Source organism: Vidua chalybeata, chromosome 5 (genome assembly GCF_026979565.1).
Source record: "Vidua chalybeata isolate OUT-0048 chromosome 5, bVidCha1 merged haplotype, whole genome shotgun sequence".
Lineage (NCBI taxonomy): Eukaryota > Metazoa > Chordata > Aves > Passeriformes > Viduidae > Vidua > Vidua chalybeata.
The window spans coordinates 19936584-19960644 of record NC_071534.1 but is presented as its reverse complement, the minus strand read 5'-3'; the positions used below and the strand labels follow the sequence as shown (position 1 = coordinate 19960644).

At 47.8% G+C, this 24061-nt stretch overlaps 1 protein-coding gene across 2 annotated transcripts; it reads right to left on the bottom strand.

The window, feature by feature from the left end:
* Nucleotides 1-417: 417 nt before the first annotated feature.
* CSNK1E (casein kinase 1 epsilon) lies at nt 418-24061 on the bottom strand. 2 transcript variants are annotated; one of them, XM_053944020.1, is made up of 11 exons: nt 23996-24061; nt 19646-19733; nt 13232-13342; nt 12921-13069; nt 11997-12225; nt 5565-5735; nt 3878-4026; nt 3181-3373; nt 2938-3077; nt 2495-2560; nt 418-1960 (listed from the first exon to the last, which is right to left on the bottom strand). In XM_053944020.1, exons 2-10 carry the CDS (start codon nt 19719-19721, stop codon nt 2528-2530), a joined length of 1251 nt encoding a protein of 416 aa, XP_053799995.1. In that variant the 5' UTR covers nt 19722-19733; nt 23996-24061; the 3' UTR covers nt 418-1960; nt 2495-2527. The 2 variants fall into 2 exon arrangements, with proteins under 2 accessions (XP_053799995.1, XP_053799993.1); XM_053944018.1 differs by lacking the exon at nt 23996-24061 and adding an exon at nt 23774-23989.

Sequence of the window (24061 nt, the reverse complement as noted above, 5' to 3'; positions counted from 1 at the left end):
TGCTCCGTGCCCCTCTCCTTCAGGACTTAAGTTTGAAGAAAGCAAAAACCACAAAATCCAGGGTCCACCTCTGTTGAAGTCAGCGCACACCCAAAGCCAAGGGCGTGGAAAGGCCCATCCCTCTCTCCTCCTCAAGGCCAGACACATGGGATGCCAGAGGCTCAGACCCAGGAACCAAGAGATCCCGAATCAGATTTCACATAACTCTCGCCTGTTCCAAGGCTGCAACTGCAGAGATCAGCTCAGGTTTATTTTTAGGCGCTCCAGTCCTCTGCCCTTTTTTCCAGTAATTCTGATCAAACTTGTTCCTGGAATTCAGAAACAGGTTCAGCTGCAAGACCATGCCTCCTGTGTGTAAGATGTGACTCCCAGCAAAGATGCCAGGGCCATTAAAGGAAGAAATGACAGATGCTGGCGTCACTTTATCATTTTCTACTTTATTACTTCAAATTAACAACCACGATAAAGCTCAAAAAAGTCCAATATTTACACAGGAAAAAAGTACAAAATCCCCCCCAAAGTTCTTCAGGTTTTTTTTTGTTTTTTTAAATTACAAAGTAATAAAAAGTTTTGCTCTTTAATTAAAAAAAAGAGAGAGACAGTAAGAGGGGTAAATAAATTAGGAAAAAAACAGGGAGGAAAAATAAAGTGTTAAATAGAAAGGGTAAAAACAAACAAAACAAAGACTAACCCCACCCTCCCCGCCCTGCCAACAACCCATCGGCTCCACACTACAGTGACAGTGTGTCTGCTACAGGCCATAGGTCGCAGTGGTGATCATTGTGTTTCAAAGCCCCAAGTGCCAAAAGCAGCTTGAGTATTCCTAAATTATATTTAAAAACAACTAAAGTGGGGGGGGAAAAGGGGGGGGGGAGACGGGTGGGAGAGGGCAGGAGGGGATTGTGCATGTATTGGTGGATCTTACTTGGGCTTGCATGAGGAGAGAGCAAGAACCATCGCTCTGAAAGAACTCCAAACTCCAGTTTCTGTGCGCCCCTCTCTTCTCCTCAAGTCCCATACTCTCTCCGCAGGAATAAAAACAAGTTTTAATTAAGAAATAAAAATAGAAAAACACGCACAGCCAGACGAAAAAAAAAAAGACCCCACTGCAGGGATGAGAAGTTTATTTCTCCCTGTATGTCAGCTCCAACAATCCCATCCTCCATGGGACCAGGTGCCTCTCCAAAGAGATCCCTCAGTGTGTGAGGACCAGTTGGATCAGGGAAGGCTGGCACTTCTCCCAACAGCCCAAAAAGAAACCGCAGAGAAGCCACCCAAGGAAAGGAAGCCCGAGTCAATGATTAGGCTGTTGCCACAATTCCCCTCACAGCTTAAAATGTGTTTAATGCTTGAGAAAATAAATTCTGTTATAATAATAAAAATCAGACTTCTACCATCAAGTGTGGCTGGAATCTGATTCCCTCCTGGCCCACAAGGCTCCTGAAAAGAACAAAACAAAAAATACCAAAAAAATACCTTACCCACCCACCACCAATCCCTGCCCTCAGAAAAAAAGGAGAGCAAAGTTTAAATTTATATGGCTAGAAACCATATGATTTGAACACAATATTAAAAAGAAAAATTAAAGCAGGAGAGAATAGCCAAGAAGAAGGAAAAAAGAAACCAGAGAAATCAAAACCAGGAGCCGAGAGGAGAGTCAGGAGAGGGAACTGAGGGTAGCCAGTGGGGGCAGCAATAGGGGCTGGGGAGCAGCGCAGGTGTTCCCACACGGCTCCCACGTCGTCGACAGTTCCTCGGAGGCGCTCACACCAGGGACAGGCGGCCCTCTGGAAACGGCTCACACCAGCGTGGGGGCACAGCTCGACTCCTCATCGTTGGCAAAAAGAAATTCTGTTGGGTTTTTTTGTTTGGTTTTTTTTTGTCTTTTTTTTTTTTTTTTTTTAGGTTTTTGTTTGTTTTTGGGTTTTTTGTTTTTTAAAAGAAAAATACAGTGAAGACACTAAAAAGAGAATTCAAAAGAGAGAAAAAGGCAAGAGATGTTAGGAGTAAAGGCTCTTCCCAGCACTTCCATTGCCAGTTGGAGTGTAACAAATCAAATCAGCCCTTTCTTCTACACTCCTGCCTCCCCTCAGAGTTACCTTGCCCAGCTACTGTCATTTCCTCTACAAGAGGCACTCAGTAGCTGTACAAAGTCTTGCACACTTGATTACCTGCTCAGCACCCTCCACCCCAACACTGTCACACTGCCAGAAAAGCATTCATGAGGAACTAACGAAATGGCTCCCCAGCCCAACACCTTCTCCACCCTTTCTATCCTCCTGGGGAACTGGAAGCTACCTTTACACCTAAGACAATCTGTTCCCTCAAAGTTTTGGCAGCCAACCTTATTCTTCCCTCTGAGGCCAAAAGACATCTCAAAGTAAGGTGAAAGGAAATACACCCATCCCCCACAACAACAAAGTCTTAACTTAAGGCTTTTTTCTTCCCCAGCAATTCCCTCCTCAGGGGTTCCCAGGCATGAGTACAGGCTCACCTAAGCAAACACTGGTCCAGTGGCAATTGCTCCTCACTTCCCAAGGTGATCAAATGGCACACTTGTCTACAAAAGAAAAAGAAGAGTTGCTAAGGGCTGGAGAGGAAAATAAAAAGCAAAAAAGGCAGAGAGATTGCATTCTCTCAAGACACCCTCCCTCTCAAGAATTTACTACTCTGCTTCTCCAAACCACTGTGGTCTGGAAGACAGCAAGATGATGGCTTATTCCAAGCAAGGCAGAGAACTAAAATGGCAGTATTCAGCATGGCCTCCAGAAAATACATAACAGAAGAGCAAGGGTGTAACTTGGTACCACTCCCCTCACCACACCAGAAGCTTCCAGCTCATGTCAACTCCAGCAAATCAGGCAAAAGCTGCTCTGGGGCCTGTAGACCTTCTGGGACATCCAGGCCAAGGCCAGGAACACTGCAGCAGGAACTCACCTGTGATGCTGAAATCCGTGACACTTCTTGCCGCCCTGTGAGGTCAGACGAGGAGACGTTGGCAGGAGCTCCTCGGTGTAACCTCATGCTGACCTTCCGCTCCCTGTCCACTCTTGAGATTGCTCTGGGGGACGTGTTGCCTGTTGGGGCAGAGAAATGTCGAGACAAGAATATCAGTCAATAGCTTTGGTTTCCAGCCAACAACAGGGGTGGCACCCTCCCCCAGCTCTCCCCCCCCCTCACCGGACTGCTGGATTCGGGAGGTGGGGGTGGAGGCCATGGGCTCGGTGACATTGCGAAGACGGTTGGCAGTGGCTCCAGCAGGTGGGCCAGGGGGCAGCGCTCGCGTGGCTGACCCTCGGAGTTGCCCCATCCTCTCCTCCCGCTCGTGCTCTCGCCGCTCCCGATCCATATCCTCAGGGTTCCGGGCTGCTCCCTGAGTAGAGAAACCACCATGCCACACACAGCTGTCAGGCAGGACAGCAGCAGTCCCAGACAGAAAACACATGGTGCTCCATCATGCCAAGGAAGTGGAACTCCACCCCCAAAACTCCCCCCACCATCTTCCACTGCACCAAGAAAGGACCTCATTCTATTCCAAAACAAAACAGATAAGAAAGCATATGAACTACAGCTGTTATTGCAACCCACATCTGTGTCCCAGCTCCAAATACAGTTCTCTCCTGAAAAATTATCTCTACCTACCTCTAGCTACAGATCTACTGACACAAGTGCTCCATCAGACACACTAATACAACAGTAACTATACCCCCAGTTAGTTATATACCAAACAACTCTGCCTCTTTTTCACTCTACCTGGTCCCTTTGCTCAGGCTGTTCACCAGGGCTAAGCACAGACAGAAGGCAGTTTCCAACCTTCCTCCCCCATCTCCATGATACAAACCAACCCCGGTCCAGACCTTTTGCCAAACACACTCACAAATTTAAGCATGTTCCAGTCAAAGACGTAGTCATAGGAGAAGCCTTGGCGGTGGAAGAGGTTGCGGAAGAGTTGCCGCAGGTACGAGTAGTCAGGTTTATCATCAAACCTCAGTGAACGGCAGAAGTTGAGGTATGTCGAGAACTCAGCTGGAGAGAGCAGAGAACAGCTGATGGCTGTGGTTTGCCATCCAACCTCCCTGCTCCCACCAAGGAGCCGCTGCAGCCTTTTGACAGCGGCTTGCTGGACCAGGACAGCACAAACACTGAGCTGTGTAACATGGACTGAGCCTGCTGGTAGCAGTGCTTTGGCCACCAAAAGGACCCCATCTCTCTTTTTACCAGAGAAAATGTTATGCATCTCTTTCTGTCGGCTTCTCCAAGCAAGACCTAGCAAGTCACAGTGCCTGCTGAAGGACAGTAGCAATGCAGGCCTAAAGAAGAACTGGAGACAAGTTTTGGGAAGTTCAGCTCAGAAAAGAAGTCCTCCTAGCTCAGTAGCCTGTCGTACACAGCAGTCAGAAGTAGATGAGAGGAGAAAGAGTGGGGCAGACACATCTGACACTTCCACCGACATAGCCCAGCACCTACTTTCAGCTCCATGAACTTCCTGATCTGGATGTAGTTCCTAACTATTTATTTAGTAATCCTCATGATCTCTCTTCCACATACTTGTGCCATCTCTCCTCCAACTCCTGTAAGATTTAAGTATCCACAACATCTTCTGGGAAGGAGTTCCACAGGTCTCCACACGGTCACTGTGCGAAGAACCACATCCTTTTGTTTTGAAGCTGGCAGAAACCAGCATTGTTTCTCTTCCAATACAAAAACTGGGGCCACCAAATAATCAGCTCCCATCTAAACTTCTGTAGGCATAGCCAGAGAGTAGACTTCTACCATCTCTCTACCTACCTCTTTTTCCAGCAAACTCATTTGGGCAGAAATCAGCTCACCTCTGGTCACGCTTTTGGCCCTTTCCTCAGTTATACCATATCCTTTGTGAAATAGTGGGATGCACCAGAATCCTTTGTGAAATAGTGGGATGTACCAGACCTACACAGTGCATGCAAGGTGCAAGTGGGCCATGGGTTTATGCACACTCTTTGGACTTCTTTCCTAGTAATTCCTAACGCTCCCTTTCCTCAGCAGCCATCGAGCACAAAGTTGATGTTTTCACAGAACCATCAATTGTAATTGCAACAGCTCATTGGTGAGTGGCACTGGTCAGCCAGAGCCTACTACTGTGCACATGACCTGAGGACCAAGACTTCTCTCTGTTCTCACATACATTACTCCATGTTTACCTACAAAGAACTACATTTGCCACTTTAATGCCTGGTTATTCCTGAGACTCCTCATTAAACAGTAAAATTTCAGCATCATCAGCATACCTTCTCAGCTCAATGCCCACCCCCCTTTAAAATGCTCACCAGGTCCTAAAGATCCCTCCTCTCAGCACTCTCATGCCCTTACTATCAAAGGTTTGACTGTCCACAAAAACACATTTCCCACTTCTGAACCCGAACTGTACCGCGACCACTCTGTTATCCTTCTCATCACCAGTGTCAGCAGCACATGCTGGTCTGGGGTATTGGGCACTGCCCTTTAGGATTCAGGATTCCAGAGGGTTTCAGCAGGTGAACAAGACAAGCAGCAGACAAGACAGCCGTCAAGATGAGAGCACTTACAAGGGTACCCTTTGCAGAGCACCTCGATGGGCGTTGACATCTTTTTCTCGCTGATCCTCTCGTACTTTTGGCGCTTGGTGGCAGCCTTGAGGCCCTGCCAGGGCAGCGAGCCCAGGTTGAAATACATAAGCACATAACCCAGGCTCTCCAGGTCATCACGGCGACTTTGTTCTGTGAGAAGTTACAAAGGGGCAAGGAGTGAGCAGCAAACAAAACTGCTTTGGCAATCACACTGAACAGAACAACCAACCCTTTCTCTTTTCTGGTATATTTCTACAGATAGTCAAACTTGTAGAAGACATTCCATAGCAAATTCCTGTGATGATGGTCATAGTAGAAGAGTTAAGGTGCTCCTCTCCCCATACAGCCCAACCCTCTTCATAACTAATGACTCTGACTACCTCCTCACTTGGACAAGCCTTAATTCACACAAGAATTTCACACGTCAAGAACTTCTGCAGCAACCCTGCCTACTTTGCTCTTCCCAGTCCCACAGGAAGGGCACCTACACTTCCCCACCCAGAATGATTCTTCAGTCCAGGGATTAGTCATGACAGAGGTAGTCACAGATAGACAAAGCTAACAGAGGTAAGTCCAACACAGCCCTTTCAAACACATCTTCTAATTTAAACTGCTGATAGTCTTTAAGCAGGGCAGAAACAAGGAACTAGGGACCTCTTCTTGTAGTAAACAACTTTGTTGATAGTAGAAGCCTAACATGTAATGTGTGAAGATGTCTTTCCAGCTTGGTGACATTTTTCAAGCTGTGGAGGAAAGGTACATACTTTGAAGAAAAAACTCCCCTCCAAATGGGGAATGACAATATAACTGGCATCACTACCAACTCAGACCAAGGGCTGCTCTTAAGATGCCATTGGAAGGACCCATCTTTAGATGCTTACTTATGAAACAAAAGAAACTGGCTCACAAAAACCCCCCAACATTTCACACTGACCTTGTTCTCTGGAACAGCCAAGCCATTTTAAAGTTTCAAGCTAGCTCAAGAAGGATTTGATGCAGAATCTCAACAACAGCAAATATTGCCTGGTTAACTCCTCCCAACTCCTCCAACATTGCTTGCAAATTCATCTATAAATCTTGCCAAGATTGTCTTGTTCTTGTGTCCCTCCCAAATCTCCGGAAGAACAACTGACACAGATAACAGGCAGGCAAAATATGGCTTAAGGGAGAGCACAGGGATAGAAGAAAGACTAAAGAGCTTCATCTATTAGATTAATTTACTACAGCACATTTTGCTGGATTCAGTGCCACATCCTGGAAGATGCTGCAGATTATATACTAGCCTGTGAGCTGTCAGTATCAGATACATGCTACCACCTGCCCCATTCAAAGGCCAGTAGATCACTACAGCTATCCCTTTTTCTGTTAGCTGAGCTGAATCATGACAAAAGAGTAGCTGTAGCAGGTCACAAATACACATATCCTCGTGTAACAACACAAGCTGTGGGTTACAAGGCTCCTTCAACTTGTGAATGTCTCTCACAACCTCCTAGTTGTTTTGAAAACTGAGGGCTTGGCAAGTTAAAACTGTTGAGGGGGAAAGAAAAGTACTGTGGTTGCAGAAGAAAAGGAGGGTCTCATTACTTCATAACTGATAGGAGAGATCATTTGGGTCAAAGCACATGAAACACCACAAAAATGCCACATTCCAAGATAGTAGAGGAGAAAGTGGCCCTGCAGATTCCCAAAGTGTCTTACTTTGAGCATGCAGAAATTACAGCATTTTTTGACCTCACTAACTTACTGTCTCAAGTTGCCCACTTTAAAGGGGCTAATACTTCCTAATCTTATCAGGCTACTGCCAAAGATAATTACATGACTGTCTGGGAGATACCATGACAGGAACAGAGAAAAGAAACCCAGTTTTGCATTTAGCCTAAGGTTGGGATACATGTACTCTTAGAGGGCTGTGATTACTCACCACGCATATCAAATAAACAAAACTAAACAATATTGTCTAATGACCTACATCCTTAGACAGGAGGCATGTGGAAATGGAGTCAGAACACATACACAGGGCTTGAAAGCACAGGAGACAAGGATAACCTCAGTCCTGCAGTCTTGCCAGCTCTTGACTTATCCATGCTGTAGCTTTAAAACCTCTAGCTGTGGCTTTAACACCTCTAGCTGTGGCTTCCTGACTAGAGCGTGGTGGTTCCCCTCAGAGGAGTAGGGAAAAGCAGGGCAGGAACCAGAGAAACCTACTGAACAAGCAAATCAGCCTTTCAGGAATAAATCAGGATGTCACCTCCAAAATCCTGCTTGAACTCCAAACTGCTTAGGGCAGGCTGAATAACACACCTCCACTTGTGTGAGGCACAGCACTTTTGAGCACAGCCACCAATGCCATCCAGAACAGGATACATTCTGCAAACAGATGCCTGGTCACAGTCCTACCACTTTAGGGAAGGCCAGAATTAGAGACTTGAGATTAGGGAGCCTCAAGTCAGTGGGGGATGCTATGAGCCCTCACTGAAGGCAATGAGAGGGGTTAAAAACCAAATTGGGAAGCTAACTAGTATCCATTACGTGCATGCAAACACACCTTAACTGTGTCTTAATACAGCAATATGATCAAGGAAAAACAACTGCAAGCACAACACCTAATTATTAAAATGCCGAATGACAAGTGTTTGACAGCACTGCACTCCCGATGTTTAGCACCTCACATACATGTGGGCATTGCAGCCCACTCAAACAACTTCAGTGAGACTCACACCTGTGATGAGCCTGAAGTACTAACACGAGGGGTCACAGCTGTGCAGCTGCCTCAAAACATTGTAGCAGTCTGTAATGTGCAACCCTATGTACAAGATCCGAATTAAACCTTGGAGGAGGGTAAAGGACAACAATTCTTATGTCCCATTTCTTTGTTTCATCTATAGTTACTATTACACATCTCCCAAGATTTAATTACTTTTTTTGCAGGGTCAGGATACTAGGTAACATTAAACAGCAAAGAAGTAGAAATAAAACTCTACCTCTACACACCAAGGAAACATTATTTAGTGTTACTACTTTCCCCTTTTAGAAACCTGACAATCAGTGACTAACTCTCACAGCATCCCTGGGCCACAGGAAAAAAAAAAATCTCACTTTGGAGTTTGAAAAGAGAAAGAAAAATACAAGTGATGTGAATGCATCCGCTGAGCAAGTCAGTCCAGAAGCAGGATTATAGTCATGACCTGTGATACCACACCATACTTCCTCTCTCCATTTTATCTCAACTCTCCTGCAATGGGTTGTTGTTTTTTTTTTTTTTTTTTGAAAGCCAATTTTATGAAAAATGTCTTTTCCATAAGACACTCATCCTTTCCTCCCTCTTTCCCTAAAGCCCTTCCAATAGAAAACACAAGGTCACCTTCCCACACAACCCAGCATGTCCTCCCAAACCCAACCCACTCTGCAAGCAGTCTCCTGCCAGTTCCCTCCCACCCTCAGCGAGGTTCCCAGCCAGTCCACACCTTCACTCTCTTTCCAATGCAGGGACCTCAGAAGCCAAGTCAGGGGTGAGTGGCAGGACAGGACAAGGCATGCTTGGGGGCAAAGACCGAAGACTGAGGACTGGTTGCCTTGGACACAAAGTTCATGACAAAATGTGTTTCTTTGCAGCCTAAACTGTTTCCTGGTCCCCCTGTCCAGAGAGTGCTTTCCTCCACTCTGATCCTACCAAAGTGATGCTGCTCCCATGCAGAACTCCCTAGAAATCAGCTGTCTTCCCTGGAGCCAGCCCAGCTGCAGGCAGACTTAACCAAGCAATGTTTCCCTGATTACATAGTCAGATCTGATCTCGCAATTGCTGGACTAGAGTTCCCCTTTCTCTCCCCATTGCATGGCAACAGCCTTTAAAAACACACAAAATCTGGAACGAGTGACAGAGGGCAGGATGAGCAGGAGGACTTATGACTTGCACAGCCTACACCGATACCATCTAGGATATTCATTTGGGAAGGCACTGCCCCCCACCCTCTCTGTCACCCAGACAGAGACCATCAGGCTTCTTCTAAGACTGTCTCATGGGCACCCCGGGCATCTATTTCAGACATTACAGGCTACAGTGGGTGCAAGGGACTCTCATCCCTAGAGCATGTGAAAATTGACTGGAATGCGTGAACCAAAGCCTGCACAGTCCAATGACTCCCCCAACGGCAAGTCTCCAACTGAGGAACCCTCCCCAGTTTTGCCTCCTACTTTTTTCCCCAGTCACCAGGAAAAGAATGTGTTTCCTCCAGACATTGGAATGCCCAACCCTTAGCTTGCAAATTCAAATAAAGGCATTTATTCATTTGCTATTCCTGTCACACAAATACCCCGGCACCTGGTTCCTTCCCTCTCCCTAGACCACATTAACGTAACGTTAAGACAGAGAATTTAGTCTCTGAAAAGTCACAAAATTCAGAGTGCTGGTTCCCATGGCAATGCTGCTAACTCACAAATATCTCTGTCATATACCCTGTGGCAAGGTCTTGAGAAACAGGAACTGCAGCTGAAACCCAAACACCCCCACCCCCTTTCCTCCAGGCAAGTCATGTAACCTTTATGCCGTTCAGGGCAACTATCGGCAACGTGGAGATAATACACCAAGACCTGTTGCGCAGAGTAACTCACACCCAGACTCTCCCGAATCAAAGGGCACGGAGAGAGAGGCGGCTACACTCAGACTGATGGCATATGCAATTTGCCCTTGGATTACTGTTTAGACATTGTTTGTTCATCCTGACACACAAGCCAAGCACCAGTAGTAAAGGGCTAAGTTGGGGTGGAATGAATAATGAAGTCGTTCAAAAGCCACAAGCAGACATTTAGCCTCTCATGATCGGTTCAGGCAGAGCAGGCACATACAAAAGAATCGACAGACATAGTAGTGAGAATTATTTTGTGCATGTCTCCTTGTGGCAGTTACCATGGCTGTGGAAATCTTGACTGAGAATTCAATGGAGAGTCAGTTATATATATGCAGGTCAAGCCAAAATACAGAAGGCCAATTCAGAAAGCTCTAAGAGAACTATTTTTATAACATGGAAGAGGTCAGGAGATTACAGCCCACTCTCAACACACAACACTCCCCATTTTGATATAAATAAAGCATTCTCCATCTAAAGTTACATAGTATTAAGCAAGGAAAACAGTGGGAAAAACTGTTTTATTTTCTTCAGGCCAAATATTGACTTCAGGTATCTGAGAAATATCTGCAAGAGGGGAGAATGCAGGAAGAATGAGGACATTAAATCCTGTGGAAGCTGTTAGTTTGAAAGGTTTGAGTGCCTTGCTCTGATTTTCAAATTCCCAGGTTAGGTTATGCACTTGAGAAGAAGGGCCTCCCAGAGATATAAACAATCTGCAAGCACAGCAGATACTTCCCTGGGTCCAACAGGCAAGACAGCTTCAGTGTTTCTGCTCCTTAAGAGCTGCCAGTCAATAGCAGAACTAGATCAGCCTGCTCCAAATGGACCCTACAGTAACTAAGGAAGCCGCACACTGTGAACAAAGTTTAGCTTAAATTTAGCAGAGAAAGGAGGTCAAATGCTGGAAAGAAGTTTTTGGGCAGAAAACAGAAGATAAAAACTGCAAGAGGTTTTCAAATATGTTCCTCACAGCCACCAGGGGCTGACTCCCAGGACAAAAGTTTGGGTGACTTCAGGAGGTTTAAGCATGGTGGGTACTAACCGGCACAAGGCTTTTACAAAACCTGGGATGATGGTCATCACCAGTGTAAAACCTGGCTGAACACTCAGCATTCTTTTCCAGCCTAGTTTCATCCCTTTAATACTAACCACACACATTAAGGACACAATCCTACTTCCCTGAAGTTGCCTCACTGGGTTTGTGCAGTTCACAGACACATGTGTATTTTGAAGGCCTGTGACAGCCAATCCTCAATCACAGAACAGGGATGCCCAGGCAGCAAGAAGTCTTCCCTCATTTCAGCTTCTTGTATATTTCCAGCACAGTGGCAGATAACACCATATTGCAGTGGGCCTCTATCTTCCAGCTCTGACAGCTACAGAACAATCACTGAGGAAGGCACTCAAGAGTCAAAGAGACAGGTTTCAACTGCACATATTCCTAAAGGCTAAGTGCTTGTGAATGTCTCCTTTACACATCTAATCAGCCTGCAAAAATTGTGCAAAGGCAGATTTAGTAAGAGCACAGTCGGGGAGGTCACAGCCTTGATGCTCAACAGGGCCCCCTGCACTGAGCAGTGCACACACACAGATCAGGAGACGATTTCTGTCTTCAGAAGCTCAGAATGCCACCACAGCAGAAGTAACACAGGTGTAGCATTTAAGTTATTTGCCCACCATCTCAAGGCAGGTCAGCAGCAGAGTGAGGCAAAGAACCCAACCCCCTCCTTCTGGGGACATACAACCTCCCCTGGAAAGCCCCACTAAGAGGCAACAGCAGGCTCACCAATTCCCAGGTGGGTGTTGATAGAGGCATAACGGGCTGTGCCAGTCAGATTCTTGTTTTCCCGATAAGGGATGTGCTGGTGGGTCCGGGCATCTCGGTACTTCTTGGCCAAACCAAAATCGATGATGTATACTAGGTTGCCCTTTTTGCCAAGGCCCATAAGGAAGTTGTCTGGCTTCACATCCCGATGGATGAAGTTCTTGGAATGAATGTACTCAATACGGCTGATCTGGAGGAGGGATAGATAAACAAACAAATAAATAAATAAATAGTGAGACAAGCAAGAAACAAACTTATTTTAACTGCATCTGTTAAAAATAGTACCCTGTCCAAGACACTGGCCCATCAGAGCAAGAAAAGAACACTTTGCATTGAGTATCAGTGATGACAGCCAAGGAAATGACACCCTCTGGACGCTGCAGGATCTGGAGATGGAATTTAGCCCAGTCCTAACTCTGGGAAGGTCACCATTAACATCACAAGGAAAGATGGGAAGCAAGTCTATAGGGACTAAAACTTTGAGCTTCAGCATTGACAGCTGTCAGCTTTTGAACTTAGCTGGGCCAGGAAAGGAATGGGTCTGTCCAGAAGAGCTAAGGGTCTTGAACCCAGGGCATGAGCAGTAGAATTAAAATAGGTGCCAATAATTCATGGCACAGGCAAAAAAAAGTATCTATGTGTGCAACACTAACACAAGGCGAGCAGCAGGCAAAGGAAGGAGGGATGGAGATAAGGAAATGCCACCAGTGCCTAGGTTCCAGGCCCCCAAACTTCATCAAGAAATAGAAAGCTGGCAGCCACTTGTGCTAAATGAAGAAAGCCTCAGATACAGCAGTTCTTAAGCAGAGGGGATGGGAGGGGAGTGTGTGGGGGGAAAAGGCATGGAAAAGGAGAGTAGGCACAAATGCTTCAGAGGAAACTTACCATCTGGTCTGCCAGCAGCAGAACTGTCTTGAGACTGAATTTGCGGGAACAGAAGTTGAAGAGATCTTCCAGGCTGGGCCCCAAGAGTTCCATCACCATCACATTGTAGTCCCCCTCTGCTCCACACCATTTAATGGAGGGGATACCCACTGGGGAAAGAAAAGGATTAAGCCCAGGGAACAGAGAATAGATGTTGAATCCCCTGCTGAGAAGATCATGTGTAACACCAAATCATTTATTTTCTAAAGCCCTCCAGAATAATTTCCTTCTCCAACCACTCCCCCGGCCCCATCCTTTCCTCCCCATCTCACCTCCTCCCTGCATCATCTTGTAGAACTTGCTTTCAATGTGAAGCTGGGGATGCTTGGTTTTGACACATTCCAGTTTGATGGCCACCTCTTCACCAGTTGCAATATTGGCTCCTGCATAGGAATGAGAGTGAAATGAAGATTGCACAAGCTTCTACTGAAGTTAAACACTTTTAACAAGGCCGTAAAGATGTAAAGATGCCAAGACCTTAAGATTTGCCCTGAAATTTATTCTCTATGACAGAAATGAGATTCAGCCACTTCAACTTCATACGGTTTCCAGCACTGCCATTTGTAAACACAAGCCAGAGAGAGACATATGAATAGGAAACCTGGTCTGATCCTGAAGTCAGTCTAGAACAACAATCCTACACATGAACTGCCTTGTTATCTCAAAAAGTGACAGACTTTGAAAGGTCAACCTGCACATATCAACAGTACCTAAACCTTCCTGAGTGGAAGTTGTAGTTTCCTCTGATCATAAACCTAGCCCCTGAACCCAAGCTGTCTCTCAGGCAGTGATAGGGAGTATCTCTTCCCCAGAAAAATTACTGGTTACCTCAGTTACATAATTTCAATACAGCCAATTAGTTCAGGAGGAGACATTACAAACATGCCAGCTCTCTCTCTTTTCTCCACAGCACTGACCTGCTCAATACAGACAATTTCTAAATCCCCAGCTTCTCCCTCTCCTTAGGGTTTTGATAATACCTTTATCTTCTGCCAACACAGAAACATTTGCTATATCACAAATTAGAAGCATGAAGAAATAAGCAGAATCCAGTCCTGAATTAAGCTGCCTGGACACCTTTGTTGAAGGTATTGCTAGATACTTTGCAATGACACTAAACCACCACCCCACATGCTTCTCTCTGAAAACAACTGAGCTGCCAGCTGCAAAAGCCAGCACTCTGGTCCCAAAGCGCACTGTCAAAAAAGGAACAGGCTGCTCCTTTTCTTGTACTAGCTGAAAGGATTCCAGATGTTTCACATCATCCTAAAATGGAAGGAGGAATATCTGTACACGGGTCACGGGAATGACACTCAAGACTTGCTTTTCTCCTCCCTCGCCATGCCCACTTCACACACTCTGACAAGCCCGCCCTCGTATCTGGAACTATTAGAAATTGCACTTAAACACAAGTCAGAGAGCAGCCCCGATCACGAGCAGCTTATGAACATCGTCATAAAATAAACTACTCCAGAACATGCGTGCCAAAGATGAGTTGGAGTCAAAGGTGATGTTTTGCAGATATCCCATAGTTAGTTTTGGTAGGTCTGGCTAATTTGTGCCTCCTGAACTCCATGATAAGACTTTAAGAGTCCACAAGGACAAGCTGCAGATAAATCTCTTCATTTATCCTCTTTCACACACCGCCTCCAGAGCCAGGGACCACAGAAAAGAAGGAAATGTTCACACAACTGGATTGCTTCTCCCCATGGATCTGAAAGAGATCCATCTCCAGCTGAAGAGTTCTGGCTTGTACACAAAGTTAGCCAAGAGCTGCCTGCTAGCAAAAACACATGATCTAGATGCTGCAGTGCTGGGTTGAGACAGACAAGCTGCTAAGAATTTGTAAGAGAGCAACAAAAACTATCGGGGCCTAGAGGGATTGATTTACTAAGGAAGATTAAAAGAGCTAAATATGTAACATAGACAAGAGATACAACTAAGAAGGGTGGGGAGGAAGAATGGGACATGACAACAGTCTACAAATATTTGAAGGCTGTAAACACTAAGGAGGGAGAGGAATTATTTAGGGTGCTCTGAAGGAGGGGGAGGAGGAGCAATGGGATTAATTTAATACAGATTTTAATGCAGGATCCAGGAGAAGGGAAAGGGGAAAAGCCATCCTGAGAGGTAGAAACATTTGTCCAATGCTTGCTTTTGAAAAAATGCTGGCATTTTCCACTTAAAAACTGGTGGCCAGAAAAACAAGTCCGTACATTCCCTTCACTCCACCAGAGGACCCTTCTTAAAAGCACCAGGTGGTGCAAGGAGGAAAAGAGTAAGAAAAGGGACTAGTATCCTTCCACCTTTTAAATTAGTGTTCAACCACTGGCTCTCATTCAGCATGGAAACACCCAGGACATCCAAAAAACAAAAGAACACTTCCTTCCCTTGTTTCTTTCTCCTGCCTTTGTGAAGACTTTCCTCCAAATCCTCTGAAGCAGCTCCCTTGTCTGCTCCCAGAGACAAGGGAGAATTTTTCCCTCTCCCAATACATTTTCTGACACACAAGCAATGATGAGTCTCTCTGACTTTTTGCAGCATTAGCATTTTGAATGAACCTGATTCCCAGAACATGAACGGTGGAAACATGAATGAGTTTTCATCTCCATATTACCCTGGATGTTCAGAAGCGTGCAGATGCATGCACCTACTGGGCTGTCTGCAGGTAGGGAGTGTTATGGGCACATAAAGGGAAGGCAGGGGTAGGCATCAAGAAGACTCAGATTCTTCAAAATGTGATTATGTGATTCAGATGCTCAGATGGCCTTCAGCCCCACTCTCCATAGCCCAAACACAGGTGTTACTTAAACAAAGAAGAAACAACCCTATGGCCTAGAAGAGCACAAGTAGACTCAGAGGATGGTTTGGGTTGGAAGGGACCTTAAGGATCACTTAGTTCCAACACCCCTGCCATGAGGGACATCTTTCACTAGACCAGGTTGCTCAGAACCCCATCCAACCTGGCCTTGAACACTTTCAGGGATGAGGCATCTACAACTTCGCTGGAGTACCTTTTCCAGTCTCCCACCACCCTCATAGCAAAGAATTTCTTCTTAATATCTAATCTAAACCTTCTTTGATTTAAACTCATTCCCCTTGTCCTATCACTATGTGCCCTTGCAAAAACTCTCTCCCAGGCTTTCTTGTAGGCTTCCTTCAGGGAGGGAAGGCTGGAACTAGGTCACCCCAAAGCCTTATCTTCTCCAAGGCTGAACAATCTCAATTCTCTCAGCCTTTCCTCATAATAGAGGTGCTTCATCCCTCTAATCATTATTGTGGTCCTTCTCTGGACCAATCTGACCTATTCTTTGCTCAGGGGGGTCACTGTCTGAACTCTTTAGCCTTGTTCCCTCTCCAAACCTCACCATGTCTACAAGTTGCTCCCTGTACTGTTTCTTGGCTAGAGATCCACCTAGATTGAGACCACCACTAGCGAGGAGGGAATTTAAGGGCAGGAGTCTTTCTGATCCTTTGTTCCATGCTTCGACCACCATCTTTTTAAAAACTACAAGTACAAAAGCAACAGTTCTGTGCTCTCTTTACAGACTGCAAAACACCGTGTTTCAGACAAATACAGCAGAGTCTGCTAGCTTCAGCCACTCGAGAGACTGAATGTAGGATGGGGGATAATTCCTAACATCCTCCCCCAGTCTCGCTCCGCTGTGGGGGCTGCACAAATTCAACTCATTCATCACAAGCTCTTTGAAACGGGGCCCGGGGACAGAGGATGTCACCGGCTGAACAGGATCCTTTCAGAGTGGAATCCTGACTGCATGTCTGATACAATAAACACCGCCCTCCCTGAGCATCGGGGGCAACAGGCAGAGGCCCCGCACTCCCCACCGCCTGTGCCCCCCTCTCTACAGCCTGCTGAGGGAAGAATGGAGGGCTGGGAACAGATGGATGAAGGCAGATAGGGCGAGAGAGAGTTAACAAGCCAGGAAACAAAGGGAAGGCACTCCCCTCCCAGCAAGGGAGGAGCCTGCCACCAGGAACTGTCCCCAGCCAGCTCAGGTCCCAGCATGCTTTGTCTGCCCAGCTCCTCTCCACCACCAGTGTGCATCCCGGCCAAACGATTCCTACACGTCCAGCAACCCTGCCCTGACTCTTGGCCAGCACCTGTGACAAAGCCCCTCCCCCTCCAGCGGCCCAAAGGTCTCAGCAATTCCTCTGCAAACTGGGTTTTGCTCTTCTGAACGAGCATTTCTAGAGATAAATGGGCTAGCCAAGGCTCATGGGCAGCCTGATCTCATTTCCCACCCTCTCAAACCAATGGGGGGAAAATATTCCACCTAGCACATCTATCCCTCAAAGAAGGGCATGGAAGGAATGTGCTTCAAGACCCAGCTAAGGATTAACACAGTCCATCCTTTGTGTCTACCCATGTAAAAATCCAAGTTTCCTTCTGACAGACAAAAAACCTAAAACAAACCCCAAAGAGGACAGCATGCAGCACCCATTGGTTACAGAGCAGTTGAAGGTAATAACACCCTGAAAGAGAAGGATAAACCATACAGACCCTGCTAATCCTCAGAGACAGACAAGCCCTGCTCTGAGTCCACACCACTATCAAAGGAGAGAACGATGAGGTGAACCTGGTGCAGGAGAGAAGCCCTCGTGAATGAGTCCTTCTGTCTGCGGAGCAGGCCGTGAGAGCACAGCAGAGCACAAGCGTCCTCCAGACGCACCACCACAGACTACATGCCCAATCCCTCCAGGCTGGGGAGTCACCCAGGCTCCATGAAGTCTCGCTATCACTGCTTCAAAACATGCTGGCTTGCACCTCAAGGAACATCACAAGGGCTTTGATACTGCATTCAAGTAACTTGGTTCAATCCTGCTGTGCTCACCACACCGGGGCACTGGGCTTCCTCTGTTTGGTGACAGGCAAGGCAGGCACAACACCCTCACCAGGGGCTGTTTTCCATACCTGATTTGCACAGGTGGATGATCTGTTACATGGTACAGAGCAATACAAGATCAGGCCTTTCCATTCAGTACCTCCTCTCTCTCCCTACATGTACCCCAGATGTTTAGCAAGATCCTGACAATTTACACTATCCTAGAGAGGGTCTGGAATGCTTCAAGCCCTAGCATAGGTGGAAAATGCTGTGTCTGAGCTATCACCCCTGAATCCTAGCACTGGGAATTAAAAGCACTGTCACCCAAGACACTAACTGGTTGGAGGCCCACAGAGGAGCAGCATACGGGAACAGGCTGCAGTAAAAGCAGCGCACAGTGGAACTGGGATCCCAGATCCACTATTTATCACCTTTGTTCATGTTCTGGATAAAGGTGGCAACAAAGCCTGTTACTGATGATTCCCACAGGACACTTAATCAAGAGGGGCTGCCAACACCAATCAAGAGAGAATAATAAAGCAAGAGGGAACTGGAGATAAAAACCAGAGGTTGAAAACAGACGGTGATTTACAATCACAGGAAAACATAATCTGAACTGGAGGTATTCAACGAAAGGGATTTGGGGAGGGATGGGAAGATGTTGGAGATCCTAGAAGAGCTCTCCTGCGATACAGCTGACAGTGCGTTAAGGCCAGTTCTGTAACCTGATAGTGTTGGTGATGGGGGAAGCCAAGGAGACCCAAAGCAGCCTATGCAGAGGCATCACATTACAGATCACTGAGGGTAGTCCTCCACTGCCAGGCACTGGAAATGCCACACCTCAAAAGCAGTGCTGGCTCCAAGCTGCTCAGCAGATGAAGAAACTAGGAAAAATTGAAGGACCAGCAAAAGTGAGGAGTGGTGGATGTACTGGAAAGCAAAATTAACAGTCAAGGAGCACATGACGACCACCTGCAAGTACCCAAAGGGTGCGGACACCACAGAGGGCAGCCCTTCTGCTGGCCTGCAGGACCACAGCAGAACAGACAGTGGTGAGAACCAGAGACAGGTAATGCCAGCCCTGATGGAGGGATAGAGCAGGCTGCTGGGTAGTCTCACCACTGCGGCCCCACATGGTTTGAACCAATAAAAACACGAGCAGGCAAGCATCAGGGAACATATCTACACATCAGCACACTGACTTGAAAGAACTTCTACCCAGGTGACCTGCTGTGGTAACAGGAAACCCAGCACCTCATGGGCTCTGTCCACTGAGCTTCCAGCTCAGGTCATTCCAGACATTAAATCCCATTACAGATCTAATAGATCTGAGCCCCAGGACTTCAACCAGGCCAGGCTCTCTGACCTGTTTTACACCTCCTGGTCTCACACCTTTCTCTTACAAATCCTGGACCACCCCTTCCACTACCAGTCTTCCCAAAACGGTATTCCTTCTATCCTTGAAGGAATAGCTATGTCCTCCCTTTCCACCACATGCTCCGTGAACAGAGTTTATACCCACACACACACCTGACCTCAAGAAAAGGAAGTGAGAATGCTGGAATAGGGTGTATAACAAATATGCCCCAAACAGTCCAAATCTGAATCAGTCTGATCAACCAGCACTGTGTCTTCAGTATGTGGTAAGGCAAAGCTGAGCTCACCCCCTTTCTTCTCCATGAGAAGGCCAGCAGCCACCAGCAGTATTCCATTAGTTTTTCCTCTTCTCCACCCCTTCCAACCTTACACGATGCCCACAAATACCAAAAGGCAAGAAAAACAACCCCAAAACAATGATGCAATTGAGAAAACCAACTAATTGAGACAGACTCTCACACTCACCTAGGTAAATGTCTCCAAACGAACCACTGCCAATCTTTCTGCCCAGCCGGTATTTGTTTCCCACTCGAAGTTCCATGGTTTAGTCGTGCTAAGAAAAGAGGCACAGAAAGAGCAGTGTCAGAGCAGAAACAGGAAGTGAATCATGTAAGACTGCGGAAGAGACCTCCCCACTTCACCCAGAGGTTGAGTAGTTTTAAATCTTGAAATACTTCACTTTCTACATGGCTTCTATCACCTCTCCTGATCTCCTGAACTTCCAGAGACAGCATGAGCAAGAAACACTGCAGGACCAGAACACTTTCAAGCTTGTTTTTCCCATGTTCCCATTATTAGAATGAAGCATGATTGAACCTCTTCTCCTCTTTTTGCTCAGAGACTAGAGAGGGGTTCAGGAAACCCCTTCTAAGAAGGTTTCAGTGCATGATCATGCCACACTACTGTAAAGAGGTACTGCTTCCTGTACCTTACAGTACCTGGCACTGGGACAGAAGTACCTTGTAAGACACCAGAAGGGTCAGGAATAATAAACCCTGTGAGGAGTTTCCCTCTGACCCAGTCCTACTCCAACACTTCAGTGGTAGTGGTGGTGAAGCACAGGACCCAAGGGCTGCGAGGGACAGACAGACTGCCAGGAGCAAGTGACTCCATCTCTCCTAGGCAGGGGCTGGCACAGGGAGGAGACATCTCGCTGAACTGAACCCTGCCAGGCACACACTGGCTAGGAACACCCCTTGCTCATCTCCACACGCCTCTGCTGATGGGATCACCACCTCTTTTGGTCTACCTGAGCCTCTCCAACTCTCTTGCCTACCTAGGTGTGCCAGCTGTTTGTTTTTAGCAGTTCAGGCCTTTCCTCATCCCTTTACCTGAGATGATTAGCTAACCCTTTGACCTGATATACCCTATCAACATGCCCAGGCTCAGCCTACTCACCTTCCACAGAAAACCAATTAGGTGGAAGGACCACAGCCACAGAGTTTGTTCTCTCTGCCAACCTCAACTTCTGCTGCAAACACTGCTCCAGCAGTTCCCATCTTAACAGCCCCCTTTCCCTTGCCTCTTTTATGGCCACCAACTTATTCTAGGAACCACATCTCTTCCTGAGACAGACAATGTGTCTCCTTTTAGAGGGATTTGCCACAGTGCTAATTTATGCAATGCCACATTATTAGCGTACAAAATGCAGACACAGAGCCTGTTGGGGACAGGAAAGGTGAGGAATGATTCATGTTTTCACAAGAGGAACTTTCCCTTGCTGGAGCTTGGTGAGAAGGAAGCATCATTGCAGGAAAGAAGGGAAAAATGCCCTTGTGAGGCAGAAGTACAAAAAAATAATCCCAGCCACAGGATTCTGGGCATACTATAAACGCAGATCTGCTTCTCCTGCCCCAGGAGATGGGATTACAGAAAGAAGAATGGACGGGCTGCGGAGATGTACAGGGAAATAATCCTATCAAGGCATTCAGGGGACATTGTGAACCCTGAAAGCAGAGCTCCAGTCATCAGAAACCACACACAAAACACTCAAGAGGTGGAGTCCCCTCACCTAGTATTTGCTTATGCATGTGGGTTTCTGTGCATCTGAAGTCTACAAAACCCTGTGGCTATTTCTGACTTTCTTACTACCAGGAATGTAGGCAGAGCCTTGGAAACTGAACCAGGAGGCAGGCGTACCTGGGTGAGGGCGCAGCAAACAGACATGATTTTTATCCGCTGCCTGCTGTTCTGTATAACCACATTAACATACATCTGACTTGCTTACGCTCCTATTCCAATAAGCGATCAAAGGTCTGTGTCCCCGGGAACCTGTCACACCACTGTCAAGAAGACAGCTCTCGATCCTCCTTCCTTCATGGAGTGTTCACCCAGGCCTGTGAACCCCGAACACTTCCACTTGAGTCCAATTCCCAGCTGGGGCGAGCACAGCCGAGCACGCAGCAGAGAGTGGGCAAGAGGGCCCGGTGGGACACAGCAGGTACTGCTCTGCAACACCACAGTCCCAAACCTAAATATGGACCCACCCTTCTGGGACAGGCAGGAGCCAGGTTAAGAAGGGCTTCTCACACAACGAGGCAGCAGCCCTTGTAGCTGATTAAGCAACAGGCTCCAAAGGGGAATCTAAAAAATGCTCCAGGGCGCGGGGGTGGAAGCGGGAAGCAGGATAATGGAGTTAAAAAAATCATGGTCTCGCACAGCTGTCATTTTGCCTTATCTCTCCCCCCCAACACACATACATACACAAGTGTGAGTAGAAAACCTGGGCAGAGGGTAGCCAGAGAGCAAGAGCCTGGATTTCTGGTAAGAGGGCAGGACACACACAACCCACCCCCTCAACAACTGCTCCAGGAGTTCAAATATCTATCCCATTTGCTTCTATTTCACACACATACCCCCACCACCATCTACAGCTTCCGCTCTTTATCTTCTCATCTTCAGGTCTACTGTTACAAGAAGAAAGAAAATTGTACCCACAAAATATATATTCTTACATGCAAAATTTGTATCACCCCTCTATTTATTATTTATACATGTAAAATTTAAAAAGCCATCCCTCCTTCCCACCTCCCCCTACCACCCTTAACCCCCCCAGCCCTGCCACCCTTCCTGCACTCTACAGCCAAGGCAGCATTCCCAGGGGCTGCAGGGCAATCATTTAGTTAAACCATTTAGTTTTCCATAAGGGATTAACACACATACAACCTCAGAGCAAGAGTGTGCTCTGCATGAGCGTTTGCATACGTGAATATCCAATACTACACAGCCTCAAAAAAAATAATAATACTATCCAGCCGCCAGCACTGTTTCCCCACACACACCATTTTGCACCAGCCCCTTTTATATAATATAAAATACCCACGTACAGGCACAAAGGCCATTATATAAACACACGGTAAGAGTTGATATCACATTGCTGTGCCAGCAACGATGGCGACCAACGATGCACGGACTATATTGGGGGGGGACCATCAAGAGGGGCTGGGGGACAGGAGGGACACCTCTGTCCCACCCGAGGGGGTCGGGAATGAGAAGCTGCCCTGTCTAGCAAAAGCCATACAAAACCAAACCCACGGCTCCATAATGGAGGCTGCCGATCCCAGCACTGCTCTGGCTTTCAGTGGAAGTGTAGGGAGTGGGGGCTGCTTTACCCATAGACCATTAAGGCTTTACACGGCTTCTTTTTTTTTGGGGGGGGGGGGGGGGGGGGTGTTTGAAGGGAAAAAAGGATAGGCTGGGAAACCAGTAATTTGACCTGGCTTAAAAATGTGAAGGAAAAAAGAAAAAGATTACATTTTGATTGAAATGCAAAACACCAATCCCCTCCAGACCCTTAGACACTTACAGAAAGGAGACCAGCAAATAAGATGGGGGGAGAAAAGAAACCCCAAGCACAGAGCATTTGAACTACATTTGAGGAAGAAATAGCCACAACAGGAAAACAGGAAAGGGGGGACACACACCAAAAAATATAATAATAAATGTGTTCCTTACACCCCCACCCCCTACAGGCAAACACTACGCGAAGACAGCCGTACCCGGGCTGTTATTTTTCCGGGTAGGTAACAAAAAGCTGCCACCCCCGGGAACGGCGCTGAACTTCTCCTCGTCCCCCGACTCGCATCCGGACCCGGCCATCGACCCCCGCCCCTACCACCCCCCACAAGAGGAAATATCGACCCCACAATCCCCCCCAAACGCAGACACCCCTTCTCCCCCGAAGAGGCGATGAGGGGGGGCCGGGGAGGGAGACCAGGCGCATCCGTGAACGGAAGGGGTGGGGGGCTAAATCCCCCGGGGGGCGGCCCCCCGCCGGGACCCCCGCCGAGAACACACAGCACCCCCCTCCCCGCCCGGCCCCGCCGGCAGCCAGGCAGGGCCCCGGCAGGCGGAGAAAGGGGAGAAGGGGGAACCCCCCCCCCCAAAATCTGCCGGTGGCTGGGGGGGCGACCCCCTCCCCGCGGCCCCACAAAGGGGCTTTTGTCCCCCGCGCCCCCCCGGCCCGGCGCATCGCGCCCTGCCCTCCCCTCCCCCGCCCCCTCCCCCTCCCTCCGCGCACACAAAGAGCCGGAGGGGCCGCCTTTCCCCCGGGGTTTGCGCCCCAAGATGCGGGCGGGCGCCCCCCATACCCACCCTGACGGGAAGGGGGCCGTGTGGGGATGCTGCTCCGCCGGCTGTCAGGGGGCCAGGCGGCCGCGGCGGGGAGGATGACGGAGGATTGGGGAGGGCTGGTGGCGGCCGTGCCCGGCGCGTCCCTCCTTCGCTCGGCTCGGCGCGGCGCGGCGCTGCCTGCCGCCTCCCGCCCGCTCGCCGTCCCCTCCAGCCGGCGTGTGTTCGGCACAGCCCGGCGCTCACCCAGTTTCCATTGAGCCCCGGAGCCAAACCCACTGATGTCACCCAACGCAGCCCCGGCCCTCCTCC